This window comes from Poromitra crassiceps (genome assembly GCF_964638095.1).
Source record: "Poromitra crassiceps genome assembly, chromosome: 28".
Classification (NCBI taxonomy): domain Eukaryota; kingdom Metazoa; phylum Chordata; class Actinopteri; order Beryciformes; family Melamphaidae; genus Poromitra; species Poromitra crassiceps.
In genome coordinates this window covers 19,721,787-19,748,839 of record NC_139651.1, presented here as the reverse complement: position 1 = coordinate 19,748,839, position 27,053 = coordinate 19,721,787, and the positions used below count along the sequence as shown (strand labels likewise).

General features: G+C 42.5%; 1 protein-coding gene across 1 annotated transcript in view; it reads left to right on the top strand.

Moving 5' to 3' along the window:
* lgr4 (leucine-rich repeat containing G protein-coupled receptor 4) overlaps window positions 1-27,053 on the top strand; it is a 58,922-nt gene that overhangs the window by 21,257 nt on the left and 10,612 nt on the right. The window contains exons 3-11 of the mRNA XM_083662320.1: window positions 1,816-1,887; window positions 4,766-4,837; window positions 10,227-10,442; window positions 13,612-13,683; window positions 20,444-20,512; window positions 23,201-23,272; window positions 23,550-23,621; window positions 23,930-23,998; window positions 24,719-24,790. Of these exons, the coding sequence (XP_083518446.1) occupies window positions 1,816-1,887; window positions 4,766-4,837; window positions 10,227-10,442; window positions 13,612-13,683; window positions 20,444-20,512; window positions 23,201-23,272; window positions 23,550-23,621; window positions 23,930-23,998; window positions 24,719-24,790 (786 nt within the window). The remainder of the gene's footprint in view (window positions 1-1,815; window positions 1,888-4,765; window positions 4,838-10,226; window positions 10,443-13,611; window positions 13,684-20,443; window positions 20,513-23,200; window positions 23,273-23,549; window positions 23,622-23,929; window positions 23,999-24,718; window positions 24,791-27,053) is intronic.

The following is a 27,053-nucleotide window of genomic DNA, read 5'->3' as shown; positions in this document are numbered from 1 at the left end:
CTCTGTCAGCGTCAGGTTAGCTTGTATCTACCCTGCTCTGTCAGCCTCAGGTTAGCTTGTATCTACCCTGCTCTGTCAGCCTCAGGTTAGCTTGTATCTACCCTGCTCTGTCAGCCTCAGGTTAGCTTGTATCTACCCTGCTCTGTCAGCCTCAGGTTAGCTTGTATCTACCCTGCTCTGTCAGCGTCAGGTTAGCTTGTATCTACCCTGCTCTGTCAGCGTCAGGTTAGCTTGTATCTACCCTGCTCTGTCAGCGTCAGGTTAGCTTGTATCTACCCTGCTCTGTCAGCGTCAGGTTAGCTTGTATCTACCCTGCTCAGTGTCAGGTTAGCTTGTATCTACCCTGCTCTGTCAGCGTCAGGTTAGCTTGTATCTACCCTGCTCTGTCAGCCTCAGGTTAGCTTGTATCTACCCTGCTCTGTCAGTGTCAGGTTAGCTTGTATCTACCCTGCTCTGTCAGCGTCAGGTTAGCTTGTATCTACCCTGCTCTGTCAGCTTCAGGTTAGCTTGTATCTACCCTGCTCTGTCAGCGTCAGGTTAGCTTGTATCTACCCTGCTCTGTCAGCGTCAGGTTAGCTTGTATCTACCCTGCTCTGTCAGCGTCAGGTTAGCTTGTATCTACCCTGCTCAGTGTCAGGTTAGCTTGTATCTAACCTGCTCTGTCAGCGTCAGGTTAGCTTGTATCTACCCTGCTCTGTCAGCGTCAGGTTAGCTTGTATCTACCCTGCTCTGTCATCCTTGGAGAGGTGAGCTTGTGTTTTTATTATTTTTATGAGACCTGTGAGGAACACCAAACAGTGGTGGTTGGGAGGCCCAGGGAGGTATGTAAGTAGGGATACCCAGAACCAGTTCTAATCTGTCGTGGGTGACGGACGAAGTGACAACAGGCCATGGCACAGACACATGTCTTTGACACCCCGGGCGTCATGTTTTGCCTGATAGCTGGAACTTAAGCCACCGGGTGCTGGATGTGAAAAGGGTTGCCTCTCCTCACTATGCAATTCCTTATTTGTTAAACTAGACATCTCGTGCACTCGATGCCTAGGCTCGGCTGCTGCGTGGCCTCGCCCGCAGCTCAGCTGCTGCATGGCCTCGCCTGCCCTATTGGCGCATGCGGGTGTGTGTGTGTGTTGCTCACTAAATGTTACTGCATCAGTGATGTCACAATGCCTCTGTGTGTGTGCGTGTGTCGGTGTGCGTCCCATTATGATATCACTGATGACATCATCAGTGTGTGTGCCCCCCTATGACATCACTGATCAGTCTTGTCACAATGCCTCCTTGTGTGTTACTTGCAGGATGAAGTTAGGCACCGGACCAGAGGGCAATCTTGGAGGCGAGGCTTTGGATAAAGTCCAAAAATACTGGAGCACGGATCAAGTGTATAGAAACGTTTTTAATGAACTAACGTTTCTATGCGTCTTCATCAGGACTCTGATGAAGACGCACCCTGCGTCGAAACGTTAGTTCAATAAAAAAGTTTCTATACACTTGATCCGTGTGCTCCAGTATTTTTGGATTTTATCCAAAGCCTCGCCTCCTTGTGTGTGTGTGCGTGTGCGTGCATGTGTGCGCCCTTATGACATCACAAGGGCATAGCTGTGGCCGAACACAGAACTTGAAACAAACATTGCCCACATACTCAAATTTATAGATAGATAGATAGATAGATAGATAGATAGATAGATAGATAGATAGATAGATAAATGTATAAATATTCACTCTGGGGTGGTTGTTGTGTGTTTTTCCCCCCAGTGGATAATAAGAGACATTTCTTGATAATAATAACTATATATTTGACTCTTTCTCACTCAGACGACTTGCGGGAAATGACCTGTCATTCATCCACCCTGAAGCTCTGTCTGGACTGCATCAACTCAAAGTCCTGTAAGCATACTCACGCCCTCACACACACACACACACACACACACACACACACACACACACACAACTTTTTATATTGAAAACTCAGACCCAAAAAGGATTGATACACTCACTGAACTCATTTCTCCAAGGCTGCACATTTGCATCTGGGAGACGGTTGCCAACTTTGGTTGATGATGGACAGTATTTACCATGTTTTTCAAACGACTGTAATCACGGTAACACAGTAATCACGGTTTTAATGATAATGAAAATTTGAAACGGTACGGTTATCGTAAGGAATTGTATCACGGTTATCATTAAAACCAGTTATCGTTACATCCCTATCCACGAGTGTGTGTCACTGCAACTTGAGTACTTGCAACAACAGAGCATGGCATACAGTATGGTGATAAAAACATAACTGTCATTTTTATTTGTTATTTGACTACACGACACACAGTAGGCGAGACGTTAGCTCATTGTAGTGTTTATCTGGACAAAAGCAGGCAATGTAAAAAATGGGGTGTATGTATTAGTATTACTCGGGTCATGCATTGACATCACGCAGCACACCTTTGCATGCTTGCTAGGGCTGTGAATCTTCACTGGCCTCACGATTAGATTCAGATTCAGAGGGCTACGATTCGATTATAAAATGATTATCGATGCATCTCGATGCATCTTAAATCGATGCATCACTTTTTTTCCCCCAACACATGATTTATTTTTTCTCACTTTCTTTTTTCTCACTGTGTGGCTACTTTTAAAATAAAGTGCATTTGGAATTGTATTGTATTATGATCCATAATTAAAATAAACAAATGCATGTACCGGTACTTCCATTATCTTTTATTAATACAAATGCTGTTACAAGAGTTAGCCACCAGGTGGCAGTCAGGGTTCCAAGCATGCAGGAACTCCGTGAGGTGAGCAACAATCTCCCACAATTTGACTTCCGGTTTAGCAACTTTAACCCTGACCCTAACCCTGACCATAAAACAACCTGAAACAACCGCACCTCAAAATTGTTGCTAGCTTTATCCTGCTCTTAAGCTTTACTGACGTTAAGTTGCAATAAAGAACAAATCAAAACATATCACCTGACCAGGCATCCATCATATAAACATGGTGCCAGAAGCGGAACCTTGATGATGCGACAGGACAAAATAACAGGCTGGACACCATTGATTCCACCGGAGTTAAGTTCAACACTTGATAAGTAAAAGGGCTAAAGCTAGCTGCTAGCCGACGAACGGCTTGACACTACTCTGTCTGCAGTCTCTCTCTTGTAGCCCTGCATGCAGGGCGGACGTATCTCCGTAACCGTAACTTGTAGAGACTCGGGGTGGAAAAATACATAATAGTCCTTTATAGGCATCGCGATCTGACCTTCTGTTTCCCAGAAAATGTAAATAATGTAATAATCGATTTTTGACATTTGTGAATGGATGCAGAATCGTCCACGTCCGCATCGCGATGCATCTTATAATCGATTATTTTTGACACCCCTAATGCTTGCACAAACTCAATCCTATTCATACCCAAATGGACATGTAGAAAAACAGCTAAAGCACCACACCTTTAGATTTTGTGCTGAGCCAAAAGCTCAAAGTCCCGTTGCTGTCCTGCTGAGATACAACACTAAACACACAAACACTGAGGGGCCCTTTACACGAGGACAGTTTCTGGAAGAAACGACACAACAGCGTTTCCTTCACACCTTCTCCCTGTTTACATGAGCGCTGTTGAATTTTTAAAACGCCGTAATGTACATGCCAGGTCGCTAGGTGGCAGTGTGATCACCTTATTCTTTGCCCATACAAGGACGCTTCTGCATGACGTCATTTCGTAATTGTCTTTCCGGTTTTAAACGCGGAAGTAGAGTATGTCTACCGCAGTCATTTAGACTTGCCAAAAAGCTTTTTTCAAGCCTAAAAAATAAATAAAAACTGTTTTAAAGTTTTAATATTTGTCTGGAGAGAATGTAACATATATGTGACCAGTTTATCAGAATAACGCCTATTGGAAATCTTTAACGAGCAGCGAGGACCGGGAGCGCTGAGTGTGCTATCTGTCAAACCCTACTGTAGTTAGGCTACTGGCAGTGAGAAAACACTGTCGACGTGCTTTTGTAACTAACGTTAAATACCGACCGGGTACAGCCATCGGCTCCTCGCAGCAGTAACGTTATGAACATGTAACTGAAGTTGGCCGCAGTGTAGCTTAATTCTGAATGAGCCAAACTTCATTCATACTGACGTTTTATTTTGAAAATAGTTGCCAACTCGCGCACGGCTATGGCGTAATCACGTGTGTCGTGTGTGCAGGCACGTCAGAGTTTCTGAAATGTGCCGTCTCAAAGCGATTACATGGAGCGATCAGCGGGAAGCGTCACCAAGAATTTCACTCTGGAAGGTGGTTTCAAAATGTGTCGTTTCCTAAGCCCAAATTCACCGTCGCCGTCTAAAAGGGAGGCACTAACAATACAATAATTCCCCGTCACCATAGGAAACCGTCCTCGTGTAAAGTGCCCCCTAGAACACACCAACACTGAGGCGTTGCTGTCCTGCTGAGATACAACACTAAACACACAAACACTGAGGCCGGCGTTGCAGCTCTTCTGAAATCAGCTGCTTCATTGACATTGTGTATTGTGACTTCCACAGTGAAGAACATTTATTGGCGTGAGAACATTCAGTTCCATGAGAAACAAACAACACAAACACCTATGAAAAACTCATATAAAGTGATGGAAAATACCTGGATGGTTCTATTTGTGCTTTAAAGGAAACTCATTGCCATACTGTCTCTGGATTTATGTTCTTTGGAGATACTGGGTCATGGTGCAAATAGACGTGTTGAGTGGACTTAAAATAATCAATTCATACTTTTCTTCCAGGATGCTTCAGAATAATCAATTGATGACTGTGCCCAGTGCAGCGCTGAAGAATCTCCATTCTCTACAGTCTCTGTAAGTCATCGCCCACAATGCACTGCAGTGTACAAAACACAAACACACTCTCTCTCACACACACACACACACACACACACACACACACACACACACACACACACACACACACACACACACACACACACACACACACACACACACACACACACACACACACACCCTGAACTGTGTTTGATCAATTAGCCTTTGAATTTTGAGTTGATTGTTGAATGCATTTAATGGGCATTTAATTGCTATTTCTTTGGTGTTTGTAACATAAGTTGTGATACCAATGTTTTTTTTTGTTTCTTTATTGTACACAAGTTCAAATACAAAGGTAACTACAAGGTAAATAAATACATGTGATGCCAATGTTACGTACACAGTAAATCTCAGTAGTTACATCATATATATATACGGTATATATATATCTCATGATGTCAGAGAAAGCCAAATGTTCCTTGCAGAAAGACATTTTAAGAGAAGCGGTAGTGGTCTATAATATTGCAAAAGTGTTTGTTTATTCACAAAGCGCAATGGCAGGGTTAGCATGATATAATGGGCTAAGAAGACATCACAGGATTATTATTATTTTTATTTTTTTTGCATGGTATATTTCCATATTCATAAACACAAAGTAAACATGGTCAGTCTTAATATACGCGTTGACTGACCTTTTTCTTTTTAACTGCAGTGCTCCTTCATGACTTGCTTACAGAACATGTAATTGATCAAAAGGGGCGGTATCGCAAATGGTCAAACTGACCCAGCCATTCATGTTTATGTGTAAGAAAACAGTCTAATATGATAATGTCACGCTAACATAGTTATGGTAGTTAGTTTTATGAATAATGCCTCTTTTTGTTTTTGTTGTTATATAGAGATACATGGGAAAGGTACTGTATGTTACCCGCTAATTTCCTGGACAAACAGATCTGTTGCAATCGTCAAAGGTAGGGTGTATTTGTACAGCCTGCTGTCCAAAGTGCACCAAGGGCAGCGCCACATTCTGGACAGTTAACATACACACATCATTTGAAAGTAACTGGGTTAGAATAGCAACTGTTTGCAAGTCTCTGCTGGTGCATGGCTCTGTGCAACAGTCTAAACTATCGGTGCTATGATTCTTAGCTAAACAAATGTATGCAAAAAGAGTGTGGAGGAAACAGTCAGGCTGCGTCAGCGTGAGGTAATGCACACTGCACAAGAGCTTTGCAATAGGAAAGGTGCACTGATAGTATTGGTATGATCAGGATCAGGGCTGCACCCCTGGGGGCCTGTCTAGTGTATGAGACCGATCATGGCCATTCAATTGGTTATATTTGTAAGTTGAAAATATTTGGTCTGGTTTGAACTTTGGAAGAGAAAGAAGCATCTAGCTGTCAAGTGTACAACTCAACAACCTGATAATAGCATGATTATAACATGGTGGTGTTAGATTACATGTTTTATGTATGTATGTACGTATGTATGTCTGTCTGACTGTATGTTTGTATGTATGAATAACTACATACTACATAAAAAAAAATCTTTTTGATAACTATATAGTTACATTATTGAATACTATGTATGGGATAGTGTATATATGACAACAATTATTGTCATATATATACACAATTGTTATGTATTACTATATGGCTAGTGTTTTATGTATGTATGTGTATGTATGTACATATACATGTATATATACATGTGTATATATATATGTATATATGTGGATATTTCTATAGTATGTGTTGTTATACAAGTATAAATATAATAATTTAGTATTGTGGAAAAGGGGTGGGAGTTAATAAGTTGGACTTCTTCTCACTCCTTTTCGAATATGTCTATATTTGTTACCCCTTCATCTTTATTTCACAATACTTTTTCAATCGACTTGTTAACGTGTGTAATTTTGAAGGCCCTGTATATTGTCTCCCCCCCCCAACTGTTTTTTTTATATTGAACCAAACAATTTAGTGAACTATTTTGCCCATTCCAATCTGTTGGGTTTGGACATTTCAAGTTTTTCTGGAGTAGTGTTATAAGCAATACTTCATGTATTGCTCAAACAACTGAGTAAGAGCTATGGCTGTAGAGCAGCCACTAGATGGCTGCAGGCGGTATTTAAGATCAACACTTTTCACACTGTCTCTCTCTGCTGTTGTTTTCTATTCACCCCTCGTAGCTGCAGTTGGTAGCAATTATGTCATTATTGAAGCCTGACAAAAGCCTTGCACCTAAAAGACAGTCTTGCTAAGCGTCAGCTATGTGGAACTAAACACCTAAAAGACAGTCTTGCTAAGCGTCAGCTATGTGGAACTCATTTTTAACACACAGCTGAAGCAAATCAAAAGGCATCTAGCTACTGTATTTCTACTAGCTAGCCAAACTAGTCATTTGTGCAAACAAAAAAAAATTGTTCCGTCAACATCTGATGACGGAATTATTTATTTATTTGTTTGTTTGTTTATTTATTTTGATTATGTTTTTTAGACCCGCCCCCCCCCCCCCCTCTTTTCCTATTTTCTCCTCAATTGTACTTGGCCAATTCCGCTGCGGTTTCGGTCTTTGCTCCACCCCCTCTGCTGATCTGGGGAGAGTTGTAGACTAGCACATACTTCCTTCCACACGTGCAGTTGCAGATTACAGTGACGACTGGATGTCAGTGTCGTCGCGACCAGAACTGTGTACATGACCCAATTTGTGGTGGTCCACCCCCCATCCCCCCCCGCTCTGCCTCTGTGCTGGTGAGTTGACAGGGACTAATGGAGGAATGGATCCAGCTGGAAAAACGTGGTGAAAATCCAGCTTTCAGCTATTATCACCCCTCCGTATCCGTCCCCCTTGTCCCTCGCTTCCCCCCTCGTTTATTCTGCTCTCTTCTTTCCTTTTAGCAGATGTCTTTTCTCTGTGAGGGTTTTAAGGTCTGTAACTGAACTAATATGCTTTGGCAGAGCCGGGCCCGGGTTTGTATAAAGCCTTGGAGAGCTAAGTGTCAATCAAGACTGTTTTGCTTCCAGCACAGACACTTCAGGAATTTTGAGGGAGAGTGAGAGAGAGACAGAGAGAGAGAGAGAGAGAGACAGAGAGAGAGAGAGAGACAGAGAGAGAGAGAGAGACAGAGAGAGACAGAGAGAGAGAGAGAGAGAGAGAGAGAGAAAGAGACAACAAACAGGAGAACTTGTGGAGAGAGAGACAGAGGCAAGAGGGAACCATATTATGAAAGGTTGTAAGTTAGGGATGTTGTAATTAGGGATGCACCGATCCACATTTTTTCACTTCCGATCCGATTCCGATACCTGAATTTGGATATCTACCGATACCAATATTTTTTATAGACAAAGATTTGGCCAATTAAAGATAAAAATATATATATATACCTTGCAAAAAGCAGACAAAATTAAGAAAATATACAAGACAAAGAAAGATACTATTATACATGGGCAAATTACGGCCAGCGCCCCTGTGCGGCCCGCACTGGAATTGCAAAAAAAAAGAAATTCGATTCCGATCCGTGAATTATGTCAGTATCGGCACCCGATACCGATATTGGATCGGATCGGGGCCTCATCACAAACCAGGGCCTTATTTTCATCGTTTTTTCTTTTTTGCCATCATGACAATAATTTCTGATGAGAATTTTGTGAATGACTTCACTGTAGAGATCTGCATACAGTTTGTCCTTAGTTTGCAGGGAGCGCTGCTCTCCAATAAGATCCAACAGCTCCAAAAGTTCTGCCTACATGGCACCAACTACCTGCTGCTGTAGGTTCTGCTCCTGTAGGTTCTGCTCCTGTAGGTTCTGCTCCTGTAGGTTCTGTCCTGTAGGTTCTCCCTGTAGGTTCTGCAGGTTCTTGTCCTGTAGGTTCTGTCCTGTAGGTTCTCCCTGTAGGTTCTGCTCCTGTAGGTTCTGCAGATTCTGCTCCTGTAGGTTCTGCTTCTGTAGGTTCTGCTCCTCCTGTAGGTTCTGCTCCTGTAGGTTCTGTTCCTGTAGGTCCTGCTCCTGTAAGTTCTACTCCTCCTGTAGGTTCTGCTCCTGTAGGTTCTGCTCCTGTAGGTTCTGTCCTGTAGGTTCTGCTCCTGTAGGTTCTGCTGCTGTAGGTTCTGCTCCTGTAGGTTCTGTCCTGTAGGTTCTGCTCTGTAGGTTCTGCTCCTCCTGTAGGTTCTGCTGGTCTAGGTTCTGTCCTGTAGGTTCTGCTCCTGCAGGTTCTGCTCCTGTAGGTTCTGCTCCTGTAGGTTCTGCTCCTGTACAACATCCGCAAAATCCGTCCCTTTCTTACAACGGAAGCGACACAACTCCTGGTCCAGGCACTGGTCATCTCCCGCCTTGAATACTGCAACGTTCTTCACTGCAGCTTTTCCATTGACACCCTTGGCCATGCCAAGCCATACCATACCACGCCGATTCCAGTTTCCATTCAATTTTTCTATGTGCTGTGCCGAGCCGTGCTCGAGATGGACTACCTCCGAAGTGGGGCCAAAGCGTGTCAGACCCGCCTCCAAGCGGGCTGCCCAACCACAGGCAAGCCGTGCCGACCCCTCTTCTCTTAGCTGCGCTGTGAGCAGAGCGATGCTAAACTCACGTCTGTGCTAGAGAGAACAGAGAGAACTTTCTACATTCTAAATGAATCTCTGTGGTTTGAGCTTTAGTTTATCTTCTGTGATTCGCTTTGTAGCGGATATCTGCTTTATTTTACGTTTCCTCCTCGCTCTCACCTGCCGTGTCAAGTTACTGCCGAGCGGATGAATTCCTTGCTGTGACTCCTTCGTACTAAAATCTAAATTGCCACTGACAAACTAACGGAAGGCATTCATTTGATTTTTTCATTTTATTTTGAAGACTTACAAAGGAAATGCAATGTTTATCCACCGTTTCAGCTGTGACTTTTGACACAGCGCTGCTTTGCGACTCAACAAGCACGTCATTAAAGACACACCTTCAGCCCTGTTCTATAGAAAGTCAAATCCCAGCCGTGGAGAACAGAACAACCTTTGGGCTGCCTCATACGGGCTCTGGTGAAAAGGACATTTAAGCCACGGACAGCTCTGCTAGCTCTGATGCTACCGTGAGCCTGACCTAGAGAAGTAGCATGGACATGCAATGTTTTCATGTGGCAACATTTACATATTCATTTGTTATTAATAATGTCTCTTAATGAATGAGTTTTATTTTTCAGAAATTAGTGGCAAATATTGAGGGAATATATATGTTGTTTTGAAAAAAGACAATACAGCTGCCAAAAGTTGATTAGAAAATCAAATTGTGCAATAATTATTGGAGTATTACTGTGGAGCCGAGTGGGAAAAAAAGGCTAATTCAAACCCACAATATTGTCTGTAATGTCGTAGTTGAAGCACAGTGTCCCATTATTGATATTAATTCAGTGAGTCTGCTTTCCCCCCACATGTGTTTGTTCTGCAGTCGTCTGGATGCGAACCACATCACCACAGTTCCAGAGGACAGTTTTGAAGGCCTTCAGCAGCTACGCCACCTCTGGTTGGACGATAACAACCTGTCAGAGGTCCCCATTGGTCCTCTGAGACACCAGGCCAACCTACAGGCCCTAACGCTGGCGCTCAACCGCATCTCCTACATACCCGACAATGCCTTTGCCAACCTCACCAGTCTAGTGGTGCTGTAAGTTCTGTTTCCAGTCTCATTTACATGTGAGCAGAATGAACATGCATGCATAATACATCAAAATAAATAAAATAAATAACACAGCTCTTGCAATATAAGACACATTTTGTATTATTTCACTAAGCATTTCTGTCCAATCGGACCTTTGTCTCTGTGAAATGTGTAGACACTGATTCATTAATCCAAACTTTTTACTTTTTACATCATAGATGTAGCTGACATGTAACTGTCTTAAAACATTTACAGTAGTTACAACAGAACCCACCCAGTCTTAGCTAAGGGTCTTATCTATATGTGTATGAGGCATTGTGTTCCCAAAATGTACAGCTACTTGCTTGTCTACGTCGTTATATCCAGAGAGGTCTGAGCACTTTCCACACAGCACAGCCAGCCTCCCTCCATTCTCCCCTCAGCTGCGGGCTGAGCAGGGACTGTAAATACGGTCCACTTGTCGTTGCTACCGCCGCACGCCGACACTGACCCGGGTGGGCAGAGTCACCATTGGCTACTTTCCCTGGGAAAGAGTTGCCAACACTGCTTCGAATTACAATTACTAGTGCAAGCGCATCAGCAGATTCAACAGTTTTCATTGACTAAAACTAGACTAAAATGTGAACAGTTTTCGTTGACTAAAACTAGACTAAAATACTTGTGGTTTTATTTGACTAAGCTGAGACTAAAATGCTCAAACCTTTAGTCAACTAAAACTTGACTAAACAAAAACAGGATGAGGTTGACTATGATACAGACTAACAAGGACATTTAACATGGGACTAAGACTAAGACTAAATTAAAAAATAGCCGACAAAATTAACACTAATTTTGAATAGTATTTTTGCTAGAAATGCCCTAGCCTGGGTAAACCCAGCCCCCACGTGACCTGCTCTCAGACCCTGCTCACAGAAATGCCCATCCCTACTACAGTATTATTACATGCCATGGTTGTTCAGATTCAACCCTTTCATTGATCAAGAATCTTGAGTCAAAGTGCAATAGACCTTATATAGAACGTACAGTACACAACATTGCCACCGTGAAAGGGAGAATGATCCACATTGACACAACTGAGCTGGTGGAGTAGCTGAAGCAAGAGTGAGGCTTCTTCAGTTTTTCTCACTTCACTAGTAGTTATCACGGAAGGGGAGCATTCACTTCCCCCACCCAGATTTTTCAACCCGTCCAGGGATTTTAATCAGCAACCAACATAGGAAAATATCTATAAGTTTTATAACAGATTCCTGAAGCCAAGCAGTGTTATTTTTCCTCTTTCTACATTTCTTATACGAAAATATCTCTGGAATTTTAATTGTATTTATTTATTTATTTATTTATTTATTTATTTATTTATTTATTTATTTATTTATTTATTTATTCTGGCCCCAGTATTTTCTTTTTCTTTCTATCTTTCAGTTATTTCAAGATTCAAAAATCCCTAGTTGATTTTCTTGAACTGATTGGTGGAAGAACTCAGGTGGCAGGGCAGACTAACGAGGGCACATAGGCAACAGGTGGGGCAGGAATCTACAGACAAGAAAGAACTTTATCCCTTTCAAACTACACACTGGATGTTACAAGGAGGGACCTATGAATGGCATTTACGCCAATACACTTAAAGTCGAGCTGAACCCAAGAATGACTTTTCTTTTCTTTTAGTTCAAATACCTGGGTATGCAGTGCACCTATTTAATAATGTATGCCAAAAAAATCACAAAAATCTAATTTATTTCGTTTTTCGCACTTTTTCACATCAAAAGTTCATTTTTCAAGATTTCATTGATAACAGCAATCTACAGTTTGCTGACGTCACCTTGTACTATCATATTTCTACCCCATTTCAACCAATCATATCGCGACATGCAGCTGTCAATCAAATCTTCATTTCAGGATAATTTTCTCTTCCAAATGAAGTAGAAAATGGTGCCTAGTGCCTGTCATCTGGCAGAATTCCTATCCCATAAACTAACTACCAACTTGGCCAATTGTATGAAACATGAACAAAAAACAAAAACTATAATCTCTAAGAATGCAGAGAAATGTAACTGGCTCGTTAAAACGCGCATTCCAGGAATATTGTATTTACAGAAATAGCGTGAATGGCGCGCGCTTGAGAGCGTGGTAGTCAGGGGTCTCCCCTCGGAGATTCCAGGCGGGCGGGCAGCACCCATGCATCGGATTGTCCGCTCGCTCCGCACGAAGCAGCTGGCTGCCTGGTACTCTGCGGATCCCACTCGCGTAGCACGACAACACGCTGAATCCCACTCGATTTGGCGGTGGACCACGCCATGATTGACCAATGCCAATGCCAGTCAACAGGAATTGTCAAATCAAATCATCGACACCGTATATGGTCCGCCTCTCAATTCGTTTTCAGTCTCCGACGCTCGCGCTAGCGCATTCCGTTCCGGTTCACGTCGACTTTAATCACAGATAACTGGCCCAAATGAACGTCTGTCAAAGAGACAGAGCTACTGTTAGCACATCAGAAATGTGTTAACATGATAAAGCAGATACACTGTAAGACCTGCGTGTCATTCACTCTACAGAATAAGGAAGACTGATCACAGAGCTGGCCTGGCTGTTACAATATGACATGTTCGATCAAATTGCCACACAGATAGAATGCTTGATTTGTTCAGAAGCCATCAGCTATATGACTCCAGTGCTGCTCATGACCTGCTTGTTTTGTTGTTTGTTTTTGCATGCTGGCATTTTGCAGTGAACATTTCCATTGGCTTTTGGATTTGAATGTTAATGACACAAAAGTTGTATTGCTTTATGCATAGTGGAAAAGTATAAAACCTTCTGTGAGAGTTTAAAAATAGTTTCAAATATTGTGAAAACGCGTCAATTTTTTTCATCACTGGTTTAACACACACACACACACACACACACACACACACACACACACACACACGTTGAATGATGTTGCTGCAGGGCTAGTATAAACAGATCCGAATAAACGCACACTGCGCAGTGTATGGCGCACACTGCACCAGCACCATACAAAATCACCTGTGTCTTGTGTAGAATGAATGCAGCAAGACTGCATTAAAGATTGTTGTTGGCAAATGTGAACGGTTGTTGTCAGTTTTCTCTTGGTATGAAAATTTGATAGAACTCTCACATATTTGTGACGATTCAAGTGTTATTGTCCTTTATTTTTCAGGCATCTTCATAATAACAGAATTAAGGAGATAGGGGACAACTGTTTCAGTGGACTAATGAACCTCGAGACACTGTAAGTGCACAGTCATGCTTAGTGTGTGTGTGCGTGTGTGTGCGCGTGCGTGCGTGTGCGTGTATGTGAACTGCTCCCCACCCACCTCGGCTGCAGTGCTCCGGACGTCATTGTGTCCACTTCCTCCTTTAATTGCTCTAGGATAAATAGAGCAGAGTCCATGATGCTTATCAACTCTGCCCTCCCACTGTTCACTTCCTGCTGCTGCTATCACCACACAGCCATGACACAGACTTACCTAGCTAATAGCTAACAGCTATCACCACACAGCCATGACACAGACTTACCTAGCTAATAGCTAACAGCTATCGCCACACAGCCATGACACAGACTTACCTAGCTAATAGCTAACAGCTATCACCACACAGCCATGACACAGACTTACCTAGCTAATAGCTAACAGCTGTCGCCACACAGCCATGACACAGACTTACCTAGCTAATAGCTAACAGCTGTCGCCACACAGCCATGACACAGACTTACCTAGCTAATAGCTAACAGCTATCGCCACACAGCCATGACACAGACTTACCTAGCTAACAGCTATCACCACACAGCCACGACACAGACTTACCTAGCTAATAGCTAACAGCTATCACCACACAGCCATGACACAGACTTACCTAGCTAATAGCTAACAGCTATCGCCACACAGCCATGACACAGACTTACCTAGCTAATAGCTAACAGCTATCACCACACAGCCATGACACAGACTTACCTATCTAATAGCTAACAGCTATCACCACACAGCCATGACACAGACTTACCTAGCTAATAGCTAACAGCTATCGCCACACAGCCATGACACAGACTTACCTAGCTAATAGCTCGCTATCGCCACACAGTCATGACACAGACTTACCTAGCTAATAGCTAACAGCTATCGCCACACAGCCATGACACAGACTTACCTAGCTAATAGCTCGCTATCACCACACAGCCATGACACAGACTTACCTAGCTAATAGCTAACAGCTATCACCACACAGCCATGACACAGACTTACCTAGCTAATAGCTAACAGCTATCACCACACAGCCATGACACAGACTTACCTAGCTAATAGCTCGCTATCGCCACACAGTCATGACACAGACTTACCTAGCTAATAGCTAACAGCTATCGCCACACAGCCATGACACAGACTTACCTAGCTAATAGCTCGCTATCACCACACAGCCATGACACAGACTTACCTAGCTAATAGCTAACAGCTATCGCCACACAGCCATGACACAGACTTACCTAGCTAATAGCTCGCTATCACCACACAGCCATGACACAGACTTACCTAGCTAATAGCTCGCTATCGCCACACAGCCATGACACAGACTTACCTAGCTAATAGCTCGCTATCGCCACACAGTCATGACACAGACTTACCTAGCTAATAGCTAACAGCTATCGCCACACAGCCATGACACAGACTTACCTAGCTAATAGCTAACAGCTATCACCACACAGCCATGACACAGACTTACCTAGCTAATAGCTAACAGCTATCGCCACACAGCCATGACACAGACTTACCTAGCTAATAGCTAACAGCTATCACCACACAGCCATGACACAGACTTACCTAGCTAATAGCTAACATCTATCACCACACAGCCATGACACAGACTTACCTAGCTAATAGCTAACAGCTATCACCACACAGCCATGACACAGACTTACCTAGCTAATAGCTCGCTATCGCCACACAGCCATGACACAGACTTACCTAGCTAATAGCTAACAGCTACTGCACAGGTGGAAAACTGCAGAAGCCATGTACATTATACTAATTAATGTCAATATGCATTTCTTCTTCTTCTTCTTCTTCTTCTTCTTCTTCCTCTTCCTCCGTTGGTGTAACTAAATAAAGCACTGACTTTGTGCTTCAGTTGACTTGTTAGTATGTTTAGCCTAAATTGGAACACAAGCATGTTGGTTATCACTGCTGCTGAATAACAGCTGTGAAATCTAAAATAATTATTAATTAATTAATTAAGTGCTGATAGCCAGGTATTTTAAGTCGACATTTCTGAAGATACTGACACGCTAACAGAAAACTTGTAGTGTTTATTACAGTTATTATATCACAGTGTTACAGTTTATGACAGTTACAGTGTTTATTTTGGGTGCAGTCATCTAATAGTAATCTAATCTAATAACCCAGTAATGTAAAAAATATGCCGTTGGGCTGGTATCTCTGTGACCTCAACTTTTCCTCTGCTGAATGTCCTGCCTGGAATGTGAATCTTTCAGTGTCAATATGAGGCTGATTCCATACAAATGAAAATACATACTGTAGTATTATGTACATACTCTACTATTATGTACATACTGTAGTATTTACATACTGTAGTATATATACATACTGTATTATGTATATACTGTACTATTATGTACATACTGTAGTATTATGTACATACTGTAGTAGTATGTACATACTGTAGTAGTATGTACATACTGTAGTAACAGATGCTCTTATCTTCCCTGGATCCATTATCTCTCCTACAAATGATTTGGTATGGATATATATATATATATAAATGATTTGGTATGGATATATATATATATATATATATAAATGATTTGGTATGGATATATATATATATATAAATGATTTGGTATGGATATATACCGTAAATTCCGGACTATAAGACGCACCGGTGTATAAGCCGCGGGACCAAAATTGACTATTTTTTTCTTCTATAAGCCGCACCGGTCTATAAGCCGCGGGTGTTTTGATGTTTAATTACCATATGAAAGGGTTCGTGCACAGAGAGGAATGTCGGGAAAGCGATGGCTGTTTGGGGAAGCTCCCATTTATTAACATTTCAACAAAACAAAACAAAAGTCAGGTCACTAATCCCCAGACAAAATCACACAACAATAGGCTATATGTGCAGCAAACCTGTAACCAGAGAAGTCAAGTCACTAATGCTCGTCTTCCTCTTCTTCCTGCGTACTGAAACCACCAAAGTCCTCATCTTCAGTGTCGGAAACGAACAGGTTCAGGGTGGCTTCGTCAACCACTCTCCTCTCTCCTTCATTGTCACTCAAAACCAACGAACTCCTCTTCATCTATAGCTGTGTTTCCATTACAGTTTTTCGCAAAAGAATTGCGATATTTCTACAACTTCGACAATGTACAATTGCGACTTGTAGGCGTTTCCATTGAAGTTGCGTTTGAGTGATTCCCCGTTGCAGCAGCTGCCACAGTGATTACGCACGGGGATCTGCCCCATATCCCGTCCCCTGCATGCTCAAATCCAACCAATGGTCAATGGAAATCCCAACATGAAGTTACAATGCATATAAACGAGCCTGATTATCAATTCAAAAGAAAATGAGTCGCAAAATGTTGCTGGCTGCGTGAATGCAGTCAGCGCGACAGGCAGAGGAAAAAAGGTAGCCTAATAGCCTACAACTGGTCCGATTTAGAGATGGAGGGGGGAAAAGGCTGATTTGGTTCTATAATTGCACCTGAAACGTGTGCAATGTATTAGCCTACTCACAGTCACTGTATTCACTTCAGACAGCACCACCGCACCAGTGTGTGCTTTTCATCCTCTCATCTCGCCGCTGTGCCAAATGCGCGCACACAGGCAGCCTGCTGTCACCATGGACCGATTTCTGCCATTAAACATTATCTAATTTGCCCGGCTACGCTTTTGCACAACACTCGTCTTTCTGCTAGGTAGCGTTGCTTCAAAGTTTTCCACTTGCTGCGGAGGTTTTGACACGGCTATCGAACCTTACTTACCAAACTTATTTTCCGCTCCTTTTCCAAGGGATAATATGGGTCACATGACGTGCAAATGCGAAAAATGTGTTTCCATTACACTTTTGCGATAAACTGCTATATCGACACGTCTGAAAAACCACCTCATGATCATCTACTGCTCGTTCTCATGCTGTCGAGAACGAGCAAAGCTTTTTTTTGGTGAAAGAATCCTCCAGGGCGCTTCTTGTTAACAGTCCGAGTGAGTGGCAGGTCGAACGTCAAAGGCACTTCATCCATATTTATGATCTGCTCCGGTTCGATGGAATATTCCTTGATCTTCCTTTGTGTGAATTCGCCGAAGTTTGTGATTTTCTCCTGGTAGTCGGGGGAGGGAGTTGATGGGCTTGTGGCCGTTTGCTTACCGTAATTACCATATGTAAGTGGTCACGCACAGAGGGGATTGTCGGGAAAGAGATGGCTGTTTGAGGAAGCTCCCATTTACCGTATTACCGTAACATTTCAACAAAACAACATAACACAACACCACCGTTGTTTATTTTTACAGTGCACACAGTGTCCGCGGTGTGGTGAAAAGAGGGCAAGAGAGGAAATTAAAACAGAAGTGGATTTATAGTTAGAAAGAGTGCTAAAAAAGAGAGATTTTTTTTTTTTTTTTTTTTTTCCTGAAAAAATCCATAGATAAGACGCACCGTTATATAAGCCGCAGGGGCCAAAAAACGGGAAAAAAGCCGCGGCTTATAGTCCGGAATTTACGGTATATATATAAATGATTTGGTATGGATATATATACCGTATATATAAATGATTTGGTATGGATATATATATATATAAATGATTTGGTATGGATATATGGATATATCCTTGATTAGCGGCAGCTGATGTTAAATAGCTCGTTAAGACACATCATCAGCTCAGCTGCTAATCAACATGATACCAAATGTCATTAGATTAGCAGCAAGGCATCTGTGTCAAATCACTGAAATGTCTGAGAATTTGTACATTTTTAATGTGAAATATATAATGACCCTGTGTATTTCTCTGGAGCTTGACAACATAAACAAACCTCTCTGTGTCCCATACATTTTACATTCTTTAAGGAATGGGAAAATATATATGAAAATCTCCCATTGCACCCCACCCCGGCAGAGAAACAAAGGACACAGCTAGTCAGTCCTTACTGTAAACAGAATGTGACAGATGGCAATAATAGATTAAATTGCAATGACAGAACTCAACTACTTGGTTTTTGGTTGGTGGTTGCATTACAATGTTTGGTTTGCTGTAAAACATTAATTCAAATGTATCACTCACTAGTAGGCGCGTGTGTGTTCACGGTGAAAAAGCATCATTATCACGAGCAATCAGTCTACAGAAAACTTGAATCATGCCTTTTGTCCATTTCACAAGAGGTTGAATTCTTGGACACCCAAGTGCTCAGCAGTCACTCCAATAAATATTCCCACAACACATGAACACAGCATAGATCAACTACAGCTTCATTCACAAAAGGGAGAGGGATAGTCATAATAGGCCTTTTTCACACCAGCCATTGTGTGTCTAAAAGGCAGGAAGTAGCACAGGTGCACCAAAACAATAAGGTTTCCAACTTCCAGTCCATTTAGATGTTCCAGTTAGGGATGGGCATTTTGAATAAATTTCCATAATCGAAATTCGGGAAAATTAACCATCAATTATCGATTATCGATAACATAATTATTATTATTATTATTATTATTTTTAAACTCTGGTAATAATGTTGCGCATTCTCGGCCGGCTATAATGGCGATGCTGCTGTGTAGTAAGAATATCAGACACTAGCGCTGTGGCCTGTGACTAACAGCTAAAGAAAAGTAACCTAGCTAGGCTAGTGCACTCACATTTTGAAAGTAGGACTCAGCTCACCGGCTGCGGCTTCCAGGATTATAAACTTGTGACAAAAACCTCCTCATCTGTCCTGATGGTCGAGTTCCATCCAGCTGCTCTCAGTCTGACGCCTGGATATTATTATTTGCCACGAGATGTGTGTGAATTGATTGAGCTGGGCGTTATCGTACCTGTTAAGCCTTAGCAGGACGCTTAGAAGCTAAAGGCTAGCTGAGTCCATGCTGACTGCTGCTGCTTCATAGTTCATAACGTTATAAACAAAACGACTTGAATTCACTTAAACACGTGTACCGTTCCTCACACTTGGTTGAAAATTAGGAGAGATGTGTACAAAGTTTCATATTTTAACGGCCTCACTGAGGTCCGCAGACCGCTGGGTGCATTTGTTTGTGTCCCCGGCGCATGCCAGTGTGAATTCCCCATGTTAAAAACAGTTTTGTTGGCACAAAGGGCCCCGCCCAGCCAGAAAACTAGACACTAATACGAAGCTCCACCTCACCTTAGTCGGCTGTGCAATGGAGTGGGGAGAGGAGGAAAGAATTCCACCCAAACCTAGTCTGCAAAAAAGAAAAAAGAAATAAATAATAATAATAATCGATCAAAATTCCACATGATCGAATTGATTCCTTAACGATCAATTATCGATTTTCGATGAACACCTCTAGTTCCAGTGCTGGGGCCCTAATTAGAGAGTTGGTTGCACCTGTTCTTGCCCTGCCTTTTAGACACAAAATGGCGGCTGTGAAAAAGACCCCATAGAGTGTCGGGGAGAGATAAGGAAAGATGCAGAACCTGTGTCAAGCCAGGTTTCACCGACAGTAAAAGAGAAATCTGTTTTCATGGTTTTGAACCCCCCCCCCCCCCCTCCCCTCCCCCCCCCCCCCCCCCCCCCCCACACACACACACACACACACACACACACACACACTCACCTGGTCCCATATCTTGACATCAGTACTGCTACACTATGATGCACAGCTGGTATAACACAGCTGGAACAATCTCCCTGGTTGGAATCAGATAATGGTTACACCCCTATGAACAATGCTTCTTTCCTGACACTGTCATTTGAGTGTATTTACCCAGCATGCCTTTTAGTGTGATACATGTGTTAGATGTTTCTCCTTCTCTTCTCAGTGATCTGAACTTCAACAACCTCATGGTTTTCCCCAGAGCAATAGAGGCTCTTCCCAAACTCAAGGAGCTGTGAGTATATTGTCTCATTTCTCTCTTCCTCCCAGAGGGAAACATTTTGTTTTGATATAGCTCATGTCAGATCATTCATCAGGGCGTGAAGAAGATGGGGAGCCACTAAGACCATTCTTCAACTTATGGACAGTTCTGGCAGGTTCTGTGTTTTCCTGGTGATCGATCTCTCAGTGGAGCTGTGCTGTGGCAGAGACAGAGAGAGATGGATCTCTCATAGGGGTTTCACACCGGCAGGGCTCCGTGCCGGTTCCGGTTCCAGAACCCTAATCTGAACTGGCCGGCGCGTTCAGACCGAAAAAATAATTGGTTCGGAACCTGAAAAGTTGGTTCTCAGCGGAACCAAAAAATAGTTGGTTTTCCTTGAGAACCGTGACATCAGTGGGCGTGTCTCATTCTAGGCTGTGAAAACGAGCAGGAAGGAGAAGAAGGCAGTGACAACACAGAGAAAAATAATTTGCAGTGGTCTCCTGAGGAAACCAAATGTTTAGTGGCGATTTGGGCATCTACCAAATCTCAAGAAAAGCTAGAAAGCAGTACAAGAAAGAACAAGTCATATGCCGAACTTGCAGAAGAGAGGGCCAAGGCTGGGTTCACTCGAACGCCAGACCAAATAATTAATAAACTTAAAAAAATAAAAATAAACTGAAGAAGGACTACCGAATAATGTCCTCCCACTTTGGTTCCGCTTAAACTGGTGTGAACACGGGCTGGTTCGCCAGAAAGCACCAAGGTTCTGAGACTCCAGAACGGAGCCAGAACCAGAACCGTGTCTGTCTGAAAGCGCTATCAGTGGAGCTCTGCTGTGGCAGAGACAGAGAGAGATGGATCTCTCAGTGGAGCTCTGCTGTGGCAGAGACAGAGAGAGATTGATGAAGGCGTTCCAGATGGTGCCCTGAAGAACAGCGTCCACTTCCAGCGTTTTCACTCGCTGCCGTGTGGTTTTAGTCTCCTCCTGCAGGCCACTCCTTCCACACAGAGTTCAGTCACAATGACAGACACAAACGACATGTGTCTTCAGCCCCTCTTGGAGCTCTTTATTTTCAGGGGTTGATTGATTGATTCTTTCATTCAAAAGGTGGGTTAACCCCACTAGTTAAAGTTCACTAGTTAACGGTTAACCCCACTAGTTAAAGTTCACTAGTTAACGGTTAACCCCACTAGAACCTCCCATTCTAGGTTGGTGTCTATTGAGAGATAGTTAGAGAATTTTAGCAAAATGCTTGGACCATCTGTGAAAAAATTTACTACCAATAGCTTTCTTCACCAATGTGTTCTTATAGGTGTCTAGAATCACCTCTCAAATCCTCGTGGAAAATGATGATGATTATACACTGTGCTTTACATAACAATAACCAATATACCAATATCATATGGTCAGGGAGACATTTTTACTCAAAAATAATGTTTGGAATGGATTGAGCACCCCTGAAAACCCCTAGTTAGACACCCCACAAGTTCATTTTAGACTTTTAATTTTTATCATATTTTTCACCCAAGCCCTCGGGGCACCTTAACTTTGATTGGCTCTTCAGGATTTTCCACGAGGATTTGGGTTTGCACTAATTGAGAGGTGATTCTAGACACCTATAAGAACACATTGGTGAAGAAAGCTATTGGTAGTAAATTTTTTCACAGGTCCAAGCATTTTGCTAAAATTCTCTAACTAAGAGTGCACTGTCCACTGAAGGCTTGGAGCTTTGTTTTGGAGTCTTTGTGGGAATGAATGTGTTGTAGTTCTGTTGTCTTAAGAACGGTTTGCACACCTGATGTCAAAAAAACAATCCATCTTTTCATTTCAGTTTGAATACTTGGAGAGAGAGAGAGAAAAGAGTTGAATGTGTGTAATATAATGTTCCTACAGTATCAGTCAGAGCACAGCTGTACATGGTGGGATTTGTGTCAGTGTGGGGGATCAGTACATGACATACTGTCAACTAGTGGGGCCTGGAGGCAGGGCCATGTGCTCTTGACTAATCATCTGTCCTTTGTTGAAATCCAAGCCAATCATATGCCACCTGTCACTGACCAATCATACGCCACCTGTCACTGACCAATCATATGCCACCTGTCACTGGCTGGACTTGCTGTCATTCAGTTAAAAGTATGCAAATGCCAAAACAATCACAAACTCTTCCTCCAAGAGACACTGACACAAATTCTAGGTTTTGTAGCTCTGAGAAATTCCCTGCTGAAGAGAGTGTCTTACATGTTTTGTGATTTCATTTGGTGTTTTTAATACAAACTAAAATAAACTAAACTAATAGAGACATACCATTTTAAGCATTCAAAGAACTCAAACTGGAATTGCAATAAAATAATGTTTTGAAAGTGCAAAATATTTCGTACAACCACAGAAGCTCAAACACGGGAAGTTCTACACTCAAGTGCCACAAAGCTTCATAGCTGAGCTTCCACCTTCATTTCAAGTTCTCAAATCATAGAAAATAAAACTTATCAAATAAAACTCTTGAAGAATTGATTTCCCTTTTGCATTTCAAATTTTCAATGTAACTAAATATATATATATATGATTGGCTCTAAATATGTAGTACATGGTTGGGATAAATGAGGTCTTAGTTATCAGTCAAGTTTTCTATCATCATTTGCTACAAAACCTCAAGTTTGCGATTGAAAGAATATCATGTTTTTCTGACTAAATGCCTTCAATCTTTCCTCTTTACGCAGCGGCTTCCACAGCAACGATATCGCCTCCATACCTGAAGGAGCCTTCCGTAATAACCCCCTACTGCGAACCATGTAAGGTCAAACTCCACACATGTTCCACTGGCACTACCGTCAAATAGACATTGCACAGAAATGGCTGAAACCTGCGCAAATATTGACAGAGGCTTGTATGCACACCCCCGCGCCCCTCCCCTCCCCCACTGCCCCTCCCCCACTGCCAACACCCACGTTTTGACACTGATATTATGGGATGTGATCGTGAAGCTTTGGAAGATGTATGTCCAGAAGATGGTGCCATTCTCGCATAGTCAATGATGTTGGTCTGAATGGTGTCCCTCTTCTCTTCCAGCCATCTCTATGACAACCCTCTGTCCTCCGTCGGAGCTTCAGCTTTCCAGAATCTGTCTGACCTTCACTCCTTGTAAGTCCAGGGTGTTGGTGTGCTCACTGATTATTCAAGTGTTTTTAAAATAGCTATTGAAGTTTCTTTCTTTTTAATGCTAGTATATGAAATATTGTTGTATTACTGCATACTGTGCAGCAACACATACTGTGTTGTATTTTATGTCCTCTGTCAGGACCCCTTCGAAAATGAGAGGGTACATCTCAAGGGGTTTTATCCTGCAAATAAATACATTTCTCTAAATGTCTCTACTCTCCATATTGAATGTGACTTCATCATCATGTCACATGATATTGTTTTGATTATTGTTACAATGTGTCTTTCAGGATGTTGCGCGGGGCCAGTATGATGCGGGACTTCCCCATCCTGACGTGGACCAACAACCTTGAGAGCCTGTGAGTCAGTGCACTTCACTTCCATACAACATCCAACACGTTACATTGTACTGTGAGTCAGTGCACTTCCATACAACATCCAACACGTTACATTGTACTGTGAGTCAGTGCACTTCCATACAACATCCAACACGTTACATTGAGTCAGTGCACTTCCATACAACATCCAACACGTTACATTGAGTCAGTGCACTTCCATACAACATCCAACACGTTACATTGTATTGTTGGACTTCAGTTTCTCCACAGTCTTGTTTTCATGCATCTCTGTGGTGCGTGTACGTGGTGACTAGGGCATTCACGACTACTGCATTTTAGTAGTCACCAAATACAATCAATTCTCATCAAAAAACAGCCAGTAAAGGGTTAACTAATGTAGGCGGGACCAACGTGTTGCTATGTGAAATAGCAGAGTTCTGATTGGCTCTGAGAGGCTGTTTAAACCCCAGCTACTTGTCTGAATTGGAGATAGCGACTGTTTGACTACAGTAACAACATAGATGAGTCTTTCTGTCTAGAAATACCTTCAATTCTGTTGATTTAACATGGCGTCATGTAGAAAATGATTGTTCAAACAAATCTATGTTTATTTATTACTTATTTATGTATTTATTCTTTATTCCTAAAACCACAGATGAACGATTATTCGACTAGTGATTTGGATAGTCGACTAGTCTGTGAAACCCCTAGTGGTGACTGATTTGGGTTTTTCATTTTCAGGACCCTATCAGGAACCAAGATAGCATCCATCCCCACTGATCTGTGTGAGGATCTGAAGTTGGTTCGGACTCTGTAAGTGACTAGTTTCTCTCCTGTCACGACACACAGTACTTAGAAAAGACTGTAAGTAACTAGTTTCTCTCCTGTCACCACACACAGTACTTAGAAAAGACTGTAAGTAACTAGTTTCTCTCCTGTCACGACACACAGTACTTAGAAAAGACTCTGTAAGTGACTAGTTTCTCTCCTGTCACGACACACAGTACTTAGAAAAGACTGTAAGTAACTAGTTTATCTCCTGTCACGACACACAGTACTTAGAAAAGACTCTGTAAGTGACTAGTTTCTCTCCTGTCACGACACACAGTACTTAGAAAAGACTGTAAGTAACTAGTTTCTCTCCTGTCACCACACACAGTACTTAGAAAAGACTGTAAGTAACTAGTTTCTCTCCTGTCACCACACACAGTACTTAGAAAAGACTGTAAGTTACTAGTTTCTCTCCTGTCACGACACACAGTACTTAGAAAAGACTGTAAGTAACTAGTTTCTCTCCTGTCACCACACACAGTACTTAGAAAAGACTGTAAGTTACTAGTTTCTCTCCTGTCACCACACACAGTACTTAGAAAAGACTGTAAGTAACTAGTTTCTCTCCTGTCACCACACACAGTACTTAGAAAAGACTGTAAGTTACTAGTTTCTCTCCTGTCACCACACACAGTACTTAGAAAAGACTGTAAGTAACTAGTTTCTCTCCTGTCACCACACACAGTACTTAGAAAAGACTGTAAGTTACTAGTTTCTCTCCTGTCACCACACACAGTACTTAGAAAAGACTGTAAGTAACTACCGTAAATTCCGGACTATAAGACGCACCGGTGTATAAGCCGCGGGACCAAAATTGACTATTTTTTTCTTCTATAAGCCGCACCGGTCTATAAGCCGCGGGTGTTTTGATGTTTAATTACCATATGAAAGGGTTCGTGCACAGAGAGGAATGTCGGGAAAGCGATGGCTGTTTGGGGAAGCTCCCATTTATTAACATTTCAACAAAACAAAACAAAAGTCAGGTCACTAATCCCCAGACAAAATCACACAACAATAGGCTATATGTGCAGCAAACCTGTAACCAGAGAAGTCAAGTCACTAATGCTCGTCTTCCTCTTCTTCCTGCGTACTGAAACCACCAAAGTCCTCATCTTCAGTGTCGGAAACGAACAGGTTCAGGGTGGCTTCGTCAACCACTCTCCTCTCTCCTTCATTGTCACTCAAAACCAACGAACTCCTCTTCATCTATAGCTGTGTTTCCATTACAGTTTTTCGCAAAAGAATTGCAATATTTCTACAACTTCGACAATGTACAATTGCGACTTGTAGGCGTTTCCATTGAAGTTGCGTTTGAGTGATTCCCCGTTGCAGCAGCTGCCACAGTGATTACGCACGGGGATCTGCCCCATATCCCGTCCCCTGCATGCTCAAATCCAACCAATGGTCAATGGAAATCCCAACATGAAGTTACAATGCATATAAACGAGCCTGATTATCAATTCAAAAGAAAATGAGTCGCAAAATGTTGCTGGCTGCGTGAATGCAGTCAGCGCGACAGGCAGAGGAAAAAAGGTAGCCTAATAGCCTACAACTGGTCCGATTTAGAGATGGAGGGGGGAAAAGGCTGATTTGGTTCTATAATTGCACCTGAAACGTGTGCAATGTATTAGCCTACTCACAGTCACTGTATTCACTTCAGACAGCACCACCGCACCAGTGTGTGCTTTTCATCCTCTCATCTCGCCGCTGTGCCAAATGCGCGCACACAGGCAGCCTGCTGTCACCATGGACCGATTTCTGCCATTAAACATTATCTAATTTGCCCGGCTACGCTTTTGCACAACACTCGTCTTTCTGCTAGGTAGCGTTGCTTCAAAGTTTTCCACTTGCTGCGGAGGTTTTGACACGGCTATCGAACCTTACTTACCAAACTTATTTTCCGCTCCTTTTCCAAGGGATAATATGGGTCACATGACGTGCAAATGCGAAAAATGTGTTTCCATTACACTTTTGCGATAAACTGCTATATCGACACGTCTGAAAAACCACCTCATGATCATCTACTGCTCGTTCTCATGCTGTCGAGAACGAGCAAAGCTTTTTTTTGGTGAAAGAATCCTCCAGGGCGCTTCTTGTTAACAGTCCGAGTGAGTGGCAGGTCGAACGTCAAAGGCACTTCATCCATATTTATGATCTGCTCCGGTTCGATGGAATATTCCTTGATCTTCCTTTGTGTGAATTCGCCGAAGTTTGTGATTTTCTCCTGGTAGTCGGGGGAGGGAGT